General features: G+C 38.3%; 1 protein-coding gene across 6 annotated transcripts in view; it reads left to right on the forward strand.

The window, feature by feature from the left end:
- The window catches only part of AP1S2 (adaptor related protein complex 1 subunit sigma 2), a 216,039-nt gene that overhangs the window by 24,742 nt on the left and 179,149 nt on the right, over positions 1-12,148 (forward strand). For 3 of the 6 annotated variants that reach the window (XR_011339002.1, XM_069875098.1, XM_069875089.1), the window contains one exon: positions 3,147-4,542. The exons of 1 other annotated variant lie outside the window; for it this stretch is intronic. Coding sequence is in view for 2 of the 5 variants with exons in the window: in XM_069875089.1 (XP_069731190.1) it covers positions 3,147-3,182 (36 nt within the window). In the remaining 3 variants the exon portion in view is untranslated. Of the gene's footprint in view, positions 1-3,146; positions 4,543-6,780; positions 8,827-12,148 lie in introns of those variants that run through there. 2 more of the 6 variants (XR_011339001.1, XM_069875116.1) reach the window with 1 other exon arrangement.

The following is a 12,148-nucleotide window of genomic DNA, read 5'->3' on the forward strand; positions in this document are numbered from 1 at the left end:
AAAAGGATACGGAGCTGTTGGAATGGGTCCAGAGGAGGGCTACAAAGATGATCCAAGGGCTGGAGCACCTTCCATATGAGGACAGGCTGAGAGAGTTTGGTTTTGTTCAGCCTGGAGGAGAGCTGGCTCTGAGGAGACCTTGTAGCAACCTTCCAGTACCTTAAAGGGGCTACAGGAAAGCTGGAGAGGGACTGTTCATAAAGGCTGGGGGTGATAGGGTTGAGGGGGAATGGGTATAAACTGGAAGGGGGCAGATTTAAGCTTGATGTAAGGAAGAATTTCTTTACCATAAGAGTGGTGAGACACTGGCACAGGTTGCCCAGGGAGGTTGTGGATGCCCCATCCCTGGAGGTGTTTAAAGCCAGGTTTGATGGGGCCTTGGGCAGTGGGAAGTCCCTACCATGGCAGAGGGGCTGAAACTAGGTGATCTCTAAGGTCCCTTCCAGCCCAAACTATTCTATGATTCAATATTCTGAGGTTTGCAGTCTCACAGAAGGAAAACAAGGTACTCTAAGTTCCAATTGTAGAAGTTGACATATGCCCTTTCCTCCAAATTGTCTATTTTGGTAGGTGGACCAGCAGGCTAACTGCTCTAGACACAATGTCGCAGGGAACACAGTAAAAAAAAAAAAAAGTAAATAACAAATTGTAGTTGGAGCTTGTGCGATACTGTAGTTCTGTGATGACAATTTGTCAAAACTTTTTCCCTTCTGCTGTTTGTCAAGCAGCCCACAGTGCCTGACTCTCTGCACATAATGGTCTTTGTCTTCAGCGGAGCACAGAGGTCTGGCTGAAACTCCAGTGTTTTCCATCTCACAGTATTGCTGTGTTATCCCTCCATATCTCAGTTGCTGTTGTCTTCCATTTAATCTTTTAGATTCACCTCTAATGTCAGTTTATTTCTAGTCTAGTTGCAAGTGGTGTTCACGTGTTCTGTAAGCTAAAAAGGCACCAGCAGTGAAATAACCACTTTCCTCCTGTTATCTGACAATCTATCACGCTTTATCAGTAGATAGGTTTCTATCAAGATGAGACCCTAATCCCATTACAGTAATTTGAGTCAGTTGTCTAACTTCATGTACCAGAATTTTCGCATTGAAGACAGTTAATTCCTCAAGTTATAAACCACTGAAAATAAGAACAGGATGGGGAATACCCCGAGTGTGAGAGAGATCAGAAGTTAGAATAGTACTGGAAGGTAACTAGTGAGTAAACGTTAAATGAGTACTTCTGTGTTATTATTTGTTCACACCAAGTATGTAAAAGGGAACATGGTCAGTGCTTTTAGGCCAAAGAGTGTGCCAAAGTGTGAGCACAGCCTGGGAAAATCTTTGAACACAAGTGAGTGATAATCAGCCTTGTAAGAGTGCTAAGATGCTCATTTTTCTTTCTGTCCAGAGAGCTATTGTAAAATTGAGGAGAAAACTCTTTGACGAGCATTTCAGTGAAGACATTAACTTTGGCTCCAGGTTTCAAAAGGTGAAACACTGGAAACACTTTTGGTTTTTTTCCAAGGAGAAGAATCAGTCACATGTGGGCCTGTGTGTTCCAGGTAAAAATTGGAAACATGGAACTGCAAAAATTGGGCACTTGAGATTGTTAAAATATGACTGTTTTTCAGTTGTCTTCATGAATATATATCATGCCAGCAGTGTAAGTAAAGCGGAAGTCTTCGATAAGTACCTCTTCGGGAGTTTTTTGTTTGTGGAGGCTCCAACAGTTCTAGAGTTTATATTTTCGTTTTGGTCAGAGCTCCTACTCCTTGGGGCTAGTTCTGCATACTGTCATCATGCATTTCCTTTTCGGTTAGAAATATGCTGCAGTACTTAGTTTTAAGTGTAGGTTGACACTTGAACTGAGCAGTAAGAGTAGATTTAAGAGTTAAAATTCACATTTGTAGTTATCAGTGTTATACTGAATTCATTTGAGTTCTAGCAAAAATCACAGCAGACTTCACACAACTTGTTTTGCAGCTGTCGCTCAGCTATGGGTGCTATTGTTTTGAAAACTACTTGATTTGTGGCTGGCTTGTTCAAAATAATTTTAACTGCTATGGAATAATGTTCGGATTACTGGTACTGAAAAACAGTACAAATCCTGTAAAGCCTCTAATACTTTTGTTGTGCTTTTTTATAATTGCGGATTAGAATTTAAAAATATACAAGCTTGAATGTGTGAATAAATTGAGATGGCACAGAGGAAATTGTTAGGTTTAGAAGTCATGGAAGCTTTCTCAGTTCTGTTTTAAGACTAATATAATTTTTGGGGGGTATAAGTCAAAGATTTTAATTGGTATATTATGAAACTTGCTAGCAGATATGCAGAGTTGTTTTGTGCTTTTAAGTCTTGCTTTCTGGGCAAAAGATGTGCAACGGATATGGAGGGCTGGTACTCTGGAATTGCTATTTCTCCATTTAAAATGCCTTCATCTGTCTTTAGGGCACAGATTTTAATACAAAATAAGTGACTATTGATTGCTTTCTAACTAATCTTTCAACAAATTGTATACCAATGTTCATGCTAATAGTATAAGAGTAAGTTCAGCAGCATAATTGAAAAGCAAAGAAAGCTTTGCCTGCTGCGAGATGTGACTCAGGCAACTGCAGTTTTTTAAACAAGCACTATTTGATAGAAATATCATTTTTGTCAAAAGTCATGTCACTGCTGTACTAACCTGGCATGGTTGCTGCTCACAACTCTATTCTAGAGGCTTGTTGCCTGTGTGTGTTTAACAGAACAGGTACAGTAGGTGACGTCAAAAGTTCGCTTAGCCCAGTGCCCTGTCTCTGACAGCAGCCAATAGTTGATGTCTACTGAAAAGATTAAAATGGAGCAAATATAGGATGATCCATCTCTGGAACAGTATCTCAGTGTCAGACAATTTTTTTGGCTGAGAAGAAACTCTAAACTTGCATAATACAGTAGTTATGTGAAGTCCTGTGTGTTGTTGGACCCATCATGCAAGTATAGAGAGGGTGAAACTATGATCATCCCCTGGAGGTCTAGAGCAGTCAAATGAAATATTGTGTTGCTGTATCAAATGTCCTTTTCATGTCAGAGACAAGACAGTGAGATAATCTTTTTGTTTTCTTGCATGTCTGTCCACCTTTCTATTATGTATAAGAATATGTACATTTCTTTTGTAGCCACGTCATGAATACTTTAATGTCCCAGTGTACTAAATGGCTTCATTCATCATGCATGCAGAATTGCAGAGGAGATAGACCTGTGACTTAATCATGGCAGAACATTATCATCAGCTTGGTGAATCCAGTCATCTTGAATCTAATGAGTTCCACATCCATTCTCTGCTGTTGTACTTTCCTCCTTCCCCTCTGTTTTACAGTGTTGTCTCTTCACATGTCTCATTTCAACAGATCTTATGCTTGTTGGTACATGGTTTAACTTTTTTATTGTGTGTAAGCCTGAAGTCTTATGTTTAAAAGTTCTGTAGAATTTTCTGAGCTAAACATTTATAGACTGCAGCACATACACTGTAACGTTATTTGACCTGTGTTTATTTTTCAAATAAGCTATGGTAGTATCTAATCATACACTTAAAACTTGTAGATGAAGTTAATATTTATAGGGAAGCTAGTGAAGGGAGTAGTGTGTGAAAAGTGTATAGACATAAGTATTAAATGATGTTACAGTTTTACACAGACTTTGCATCTTAAGGATGTGCATAGCCTTTTCTGAGATAGGCATGATGGTATGACTGACCTTATAGAGAAGAGGAAGGCAGAATTGATTAGGGCTAAGAGAACAACTTATGTAAATCTGAAGTGACAACATTTGTACTTAAATGTTTAAAACACTCTTGTGAGTAGTTGAACAATTGCTGCTACTGAAAGAGAGAACAAGTTCATTGCTTCACAGATGGTTAGGGTTGGAAAGATTTTTTGCAAAGTCCGTTAGCAGTGTACTTGAAATAAGTCTCCTTTGACTGGCATTTCCAGTTTTAAGTGCAGACTGCTTTGTATATCAGAACTGCCACAAGGATGAATGTAATAAGTACCTTTCAATTAGAAAGTGTGGGCAGAGTGAGGGCATGCATTGTGTCCTCTGTTTGCCTTGTAGAAAAGAAAAATTTGTAACCTAAACCCAATGTTGTTTTGGAAAGTGTTTTAATTAGCAAGGAGGTGGTTACTGATATTGACCACAAACAGCTAGTTCCACGTGCTATATGTGGTAATGCACTACCTTTCAAATGTTAAACTGACATAAAAATGGGAGATAGGGGATTAGACAAAAGATTTGGATTGGATGTGCAGCATTCTGAAATCTTAGAAAACAAGATCATAGGAGTGGTTTTCCATTTCCAAGTTTGCCTTTTTTTCTGTAAGACATTAACAATGTGTTTGAATGTCTGGTTAATGCTGCTTTAGCCTGCATTGTTTCATGCCTGTTGGCTTAAAATGCTGTGCATTGAGCTGTAATGATATGCTGTTTTTCTTGTTATCTGTATACAGCTGCTTGCTTCTAAATGACTAGGTAATGAATTAGCTTTCCTGGCATGTTTGAAATAAAGTATTGCATGCACTTTTGTCTCATGTGAATGGCTTTTTTTTTCCCCTCATCCGTGTTCTGATATACTTCAAATTTGCATTGTTTGCCTTGGGTGATTCTGAGCTGCAGGTAGTGTATAATACTGTAGAATGTTTTCCATGACAATTGGATAAGATGTTTGTTGCTTCCTGAAACAAATAACGTGAACAGAACAATTGCCTTTAAGAAAAAAAGTTAAAATTGATGAAATTATTCCTCTAGCACAACACATTAGCAGTTTAGGTGTTGCTTTTGAGTTTATATCACTGTGCACATAGGAAGTCACGTCTGCCTCAGGGTTACTACTGTAGTATTAAAAAAATAAAATCATACTGAGTTTTACTAGTGAACTATCTATGGACAAGCAGCCAATATCCTTAAAATACATTGTTTTAAATTTATAGCCAATGACCTTAAATTTCTTTAAGTAAATCAATCTTTAAGTGTATGCCTGGTGAAAATTACCCAGAACTTTGAATTGGCAGTGGAGAAAATTATAAAGTAGCATCAGCGCACAGTATTTCTTCATAGCTACTGAGCAACAGTTTTTTTTCAGATAGTTTTGTAATATCCTGTTTCACCACCAAGTAACTGTAAGTGTTCTCTGCTGTCTAATGAATTTGAAACTGAAAAGTTGTATTATGATGCTTTCAAGGCACTGAAATGCTTGAGAAATAATGTTCTGTTAAAATACTCTGAATTCTGCTGCTATAGCTAAGAATATAGGCTTTAAGTTGGTGAACAGGGGTGGCAGCATCATGTAAACTGAATGCAACACAGGAATCTGGGAGCATAACAGGTTATATTAAAATTGCTATGTAGACTTTTCTTTAATCAGTATCTCCTTTTGCGGGGGGGATTGTGTTAAAATAACACATGTAAATCTTTAATCCTGCCATCCAGTCTGGCTTTATCAAAGTCACTGCAGTTCAAAGAGTATTTAAATACTTCAGCAGTGAGAAAACCCCCACTGTATCTTTTGATACAGTGTCTTGTTTTCAGTTTTAACTTGCCCTTCTCCTGCATTTTTTCACTTGCTGCTGGATTTTGGAAGCAGTCTCAAAGTGCTTAGAAGTGGCCAGTTCCAAGCACTGATGGACTTTTAAATGAAGTTGCCTTCAACATTTCATAGCTTGTTCCTTCGATACCAAATCATCTTAGGCGTGAACTGAATGAGGATTGTAAATTTGATGATTTTGTGCTACATAATTGAAGTTGATAAAAGTGTTTGGGTGTTACTTGCAAGATTTAAGGCATTTAATTATGTATTATACTGACTTTTTTAAAATAAATATTTAGAAAGCAGTTGGAATAATGATGTTTGCTGCCTTAACTATTATCTGCTTTTTTTTCTGCTTCATGATATGTCTTGTTTTAGGATGCTAAAGTAAGTTTATTCGTACTCTTAGTGTCAACAGTATGTTTCTGAAAGGGCACAGTATCCCTTTTTGTTTACTATGATTTTGTTAATTATGGAAAATTACTGCCTAATATTTCTTATTAAACTGTTTCTTTTCATAAACTGTTTCTTTTCAGATGCTATAGGAATAATGAATACAAAATTGATGATAGCCTTTTAGAATTTTATATTAACCTGCACTGAATCTAAGCAAAGCTTTTTAAGATTAGAGTTAACTTAAACCTTTATGCCTGGTGTGGGATAATATAATTTTAATCCTGGCAGTGTTTCTAGGGGTCAGTTTATTTGTGTATGTACCAAAATACCTTGACCTAGTTTTATGAACTAAGCATGGGACAGGTGTAAAAAAATTTAGGCTCTTTATAGTGAGCTTAAGGGATACTGTATCTTAATTGCATTGGTCATTTCTTTCACCCATCTATTCATTCTTCTGTCGCAGATTTTTGAGACCCATGAAACAGATCACCACAAAAATCACTGATTCCATTGCAAGATGCTTCCCATCCCTCCCCAATTCATATCTCTGTTACTAGCTTGTGATTTGTTCCCTGTTATTACATCTGAATTGCTTTTTTAAATTGTGCTTAAAGGCAATAAACTCTACCAGCTATTCCTGTGAACCATGACAATCTACTTAACAGCTCTTTGAGAAATGCAGCTAATGCCATGTTTGCAAACTGCAGTACTTTTGTATTTTCACATCTTCCAGCTTTTCTTTTTTAATTAAGCATCCTTCACACTAACTCATGTATGGTACTCTTCAATAGAAGCACAGGGTCCATTTACCAGTGTCTCAAATTTTCCCTCCATAGGAAGCAGAGACCCCACGTAGTGTCCTTGAAGAAATTGGATTGACATAAATCTTCACTTCAGCTGATGACATCTCAGTGTTTCATACTGTAAATGTTCACTGCCGTCATTGTAATGTTTAGCTAATGGTGTAAGATGCTGTTTGTCAGTATTACTGTTTTGCTAAGCTGCTTCATTCAGGCCTACAAGAAAAATGCTCCTTTGAAAAGGGAACAAGAAACTAAAGTCCAAAATATCACAAATGAAAGGGAATTAGAATTAAATTGAGTCGGTGTCTCCCTTCACTGCATTTTTAGGAAGATTGCATTTGACTTCAATAAGTGTACTGTTTTTTATAAGCAAACTTGACTTCAGGAAATGTATCATGATGATGTAGCGTATCTAAATGGAAAGAAAATATATGGACAACTCCAAATATGACATGTTATGGTGTAGAAATTGTGTTTATGCAACCAAAGACTTTTGTTCATCTACATTTTAGTCAACACTTGTGATAACTCTGCTTGTTTCAATTGATGCATAAGGAAATACCTGTTTACTACTGAATTAGTCATTATACCAAAGAATCCTGTTAGGATCTTCATATCAAACTGGTAAAAACTGTTAAGGTGATACTGCTTTTTGCAAGAAAACTGTAATCTAATCAATTCACTAGAAATGAAGGTGTACTTAAATGTAGCTACCTTGAGCAAAACTGTGCAAGTTACTATACTAAAAAAGGAATGCATGTGGTAAAAAAACAAAAATCATTCCAAAAAAGGGAACTTTTTTTTTGATCTGGTATTGGCTTGCTCTGAGCATAAAGACAAGACAGGAGCAAAGCTTTCTGACTGCAGAGGTCTGTAATGAAAATCCAATGCTTTTGAAGATCAGAGTTGTGGATTGGAAGATCAAGATGAGAAAGAAGGAGCTTTACAAAAGGGACTTTTTATTGTTTTGGGTTTTTTTCAAACTTTACAAATTAATTTGTATTTATTGGTGTTTTATAGTTATGCTTTAATGGGTGTATAGGTACCTTTAAAAAACCCCCCACAGTAACTGTCAATGTAATTTTGACTGCTTTTTCTTGACTTAACACCTTCAACAAGTGACACATCCCTTATGAAACTCTGATATGATGTGCAGTTGAACCAACTAATTTACTGTGAGCATTTAAATTAGGTTTGTAAGCTAGATTCACTACGAATCATGTAAAGTGATATCAAGTAGTATTTTAATATCAAGTAGTATTTTGACACTTGTAGCAGACTTTTGAGTAATTATAAACTAAACCTGTTTCACTTGAGGAAATTAAATTCCTGTATGCTTGTGAGTTTTGAGGAGGTAGCAGCTCACTTGGGAGTAGCCAAGCTCTACTCTATTTGTATGGGCTTGGAGAAGGTGGGGCTGCCCCTGTTCCCTGCTACTTCACTTTAGGAGACAATGTTTTGGCTTGTTCACTTCAGTCGTGCCATGTTTTCACAAAAACTTAGCTTTGGCGTTGTTGCTGCCAGCATAAGCATTCCCACAGCCATCTGGAGAGCCGGGCTGTGAGCGCCATGCGATCTAGCTTAAATATAACTCACTAGGAAAGGCTCAGTGATGCTGCTTGCAAGTGCCCTGATCCAAGATCCCAGCATAAATGCTTGTGGCAGCAGGGGTGGGTCTGCATGCTTCTGTGGCCCTGCTAGCGTGGAGCCTGTGAAGTCAGTGTTAGAATTTGTCTGCTTATGCCCTGTCTGGGATTTAAACATATCTGATCACCAGAGACTGTTTTAAACCTAGGGTGTGCGAACACAGTGATATGCATGTCCTTAGGGCACAATGTGCAGGGATAGATGGAAGTTAAAGTGGTGGCAGAATGACCCTGTGTGTGAGATTGAAGTGGTAAAATGACCTTTGTTTAAGTCAAATCTGAAGCAATTTTATATGTATTAAACATGTTTTTAAAGTTTACACTGTTACTTGTATGTGCTTGGCTGGATTAAGCTTTGTTGTGATCGTGACAAACTGTTTGACCTCTGTCTGTCACATTGGTTTAGTTGTAATAAACGTCCATTTTTACACCATTGCTGTGTGCTTATATGTAATTATGACTTTTGCAGAGGAAATAAGAGGCGACTCAGTGGTAGCTTAAAAAAAGGGAAATTTTATTACAGTGCTTAACCTGTTCTTGAGCACTTTATTAAAAAATGTGCGAGTATACTGTGTCCAAGATTAGTTATTTATATCCGTTTAGATTGTACAGAAAGCAATAAATTAGCAAGTTTGTGGAAGGCTTACTACACTAAAAGCGAAAATTATTAGAGTGGATGTTAAATTGATGCAGTAGTGCCACTTCATTTGAAAATTAAAACCAACCCCATGTTGACTGAAAAGAGGGTTCTAGATAATACAAACTCAGTATTCAGTTCCATACGTGGAGTTATTAGCGAGTCACTCCAATGTTCACAATCCTAGCTTCAAGCAAAAATTTCTCAGATTTATCTGTTCTCCAGTGTTCTGAAAGAACTGAACTGGTTGATGGTATTAGCATAAGCACTGGGAAGGAAAACTTACCATCTTAGGGCATTTCCTGAATCTAATACGTAATTAAAATGTTGCTTCATAAATTTCCCATCTTCGTGGGAAGGGGTGGGAGGAAGCTAAAGGATCAATTGGAATTTGTGGATTGTTTAGGCAAGTGATTGTTGCCTTAAGTGTCTTCATGGCTGAGTCTTAGTCTTTAACTCCAAGAGGCCTTCTTCAACATCTGCTCTTCTGTTTCAGTTAATGCTGTGATGATGGTTGCCCTGTGGCTGCTTTGTGAAGTTAACAAGTGACATGGGTTTTGCTTGTATGCTTGCTTTGTAATCACTCTCATTGTTTACAGTGGTGTTTGTTTAGTTTAAATTGGAGCTGGACACTGAATTCAGGTGATACATCACTGCTGAAGAGAAGGTATGTGGAATAGTAGGGGTTTATTTTAATTACAACAGACTTACAGTGAAAGCGAAACTGGCTGTACTCCTTAGATGACCTAAGAAAGTAAACTAAGCTTTTAAATTATTAAGCACCGTAGACTTTCACGTTTTGTAAGAAGTGCTGATCCAGGACAGGAAGCAATAGCATCTTTAAGCAGACTCTTGCATTCTGTTTGAAGAAATGTTATTTAGCACACAGGAATGTCACTGGTAAACTTCAGAACAATTTCTGATACACTAAATGTGGTAGTGCAAAGCTGAATCTGAGAAACGCTTGCTATCATCCCAGGCCCTAGAGCTGAGAAGCTGGGATGCATTTCATACCATCTGCCCTACAAGCGAGGGAAGGGCCAGAGAGAGAAGGCCTTTTCCGCTGTGCTTATTCACCCTCTCGCTTTCAGCAGGTGGATTTGTGCCACCTCTTCTCACCCCTGGTGATGGGGGTGAGCAACTCGACTGGCAGCAGGGGAAATCCTAGGTAGGCAGCTACAGCTCGAGGCCATGCTGCTGCGTGGGGCAAGCCCAGCTCCCAGTAATACTGCCTGTGCCTACAGGACTCACTGCTGAGCTGTCATATTCCTCTTCTGCCACTGGAAAAATGAAATCTTACTTTTGGCTCAGCTGTGTTCCTTCTTTCACAGGAGAAGAGCAGGATCAGTTCCTGTTCCTCCTCCTGACTGCTAAGCAAGCTGTTGGGCAGGCCCTACTCCACTGACCAGCATCTTGCAGCTGTGTAAATGCCTGCTGCCTTCACAACCACTAAAGCACCTCAGTGATCCTTCACAACTGAAAAAACCCAATTTTTAATGCCACTGGTTTTAAACAGTCATTAAAAATAAAACAGAACAAAGCTTGGCCAATATCGATTCACTTTATAAGGTCCTTTCATGTGGAACACACAGAATAACACTGAGAACAAGCTAGTCCTTGCAAATTTAAATCCTTTCTGTGTTCTTCGGGAGCTTCTCCCGTTTGGAAAACGAAGAATTAAGCTTAACATTTAAAAACTTCTAGTCTCTGCCTCTTCAGAATAAATAGCTCAATCAGCTAATAAGGAAACACAAAACCATGCATAGAACACTAATTAAGATTATGAAGTAGGGAAACAATACTGAAACACATGAACTCTGAAGTTAGAAAACTGGTTGATTTCCAGGTTTCATGCTAACAAACAAATGCAAACTAAACGTCAGATCTACAGCACTCAATTTCTTAGTAACAGCCAGACTGCATCTGAAAGTGAGTGATAATTACAGCTACCAGACCTACACTGCACAGGTACAGCCAGGAAGCTTGAGTCCAGACCTCAGGGGAAAAAAAAAAGCTGAAGCTTCAGCTTTTATAGTAGCAGAAATGAAGTAAATTCTTACTTGCATCTCTGAGCAAGTTGTTTGTTTGGCTGGTTTGGTTTTTTTTTTTAAGAACCTTTTTTTTAGAAAAAAATACAGCAGCTCAGCTTCCCAGATCCCATTATGAAACTATGGGGACAAGGAGAGCCTAATTACTTGTGGAATTTTCACATGCATCATAGCTGGTACTTGGTTTCTGATCCTACAGAGGTCGGATTTGCTTATTTCAGCTGACTGGTCACGGGTTCCCACCATCCATTCCACCACTTCTGTTTGAGCTCAGTAATTGATTTCTCCGAGATAATGCTCAGCAATATCCTGCTGCGTGACAGATGCACATGGTACTGTGGATGGCTGACGGCAACTCTTCCACTTGAGAGCCTGAACCAGGAGGCGAGTTGACCAGCATGAGTTGTAGGAGGCAAGGCAGCACCAGTGAAATGAAGACGCCACTGGCCTGTTGGTCATGCATCTCATCAAGTAGCAAATGCCAAGTTCAATTCCGCTCCAGGGAACGGAACCAGAGCTTGCCACGTTCTGCACAAGTGGCCGAACTAGGCAAGTAAGCATTAGGAAAAAATAAAAAACATCAGGGAAAATCTGTCTGTAAGGTCTAGTCAGAAAGACGTCTTAAGAGAAAGGGGTGGTCACAAATTTCTCCAATGTGATTTAAAACCTAGTGCTGTCTATCCTTTGAAATATGCCTTTCAAACAAAGTTGTTATTTCCAAAGTTATGCTATAAAATTACAGCTCCTACATCTGTTAATAATTAAAACATTTAATCAAATTAACTAAGCTAAAATTCTGCCTACAGTTATGACAATATATAGTGAAGGTAGAGTTTGAACTGAACATCAATATATAGCACTTCTGCTGTATTACTCCATATCGGACAACAGTTAGTTACACATGAAAGAAGGAAAATGTATAATCAGCATGCTAGGTGCAGTACGCATTTAGAAAAGCAAAAATATATATATTATATCCAGAGACAATGTTCATTCACTCTTAACTATCCCAGGGGGGAAAATGTTCTTGCTGTGAGGAATGCTATTGGAAAATTTGGGTATCCAGATTG

The sequence above is a fragment of the Phaenicophaeus curvirostris genome, chromosome 1 (genome assembly GCF_032191515.1).
Source record: "Phaenicophaeus curvirostris isolate KB17595 chromosome 1, BPBGC_Pcur_1.0, whole genome shotgun sequence".
Lineage (NCBI taxonomy): Eukaryota > Metazoa > Chordata > Aves > Cuculiformes > Cuculidae > Phaenicophaeus > Phaenicophaeus curvirostris.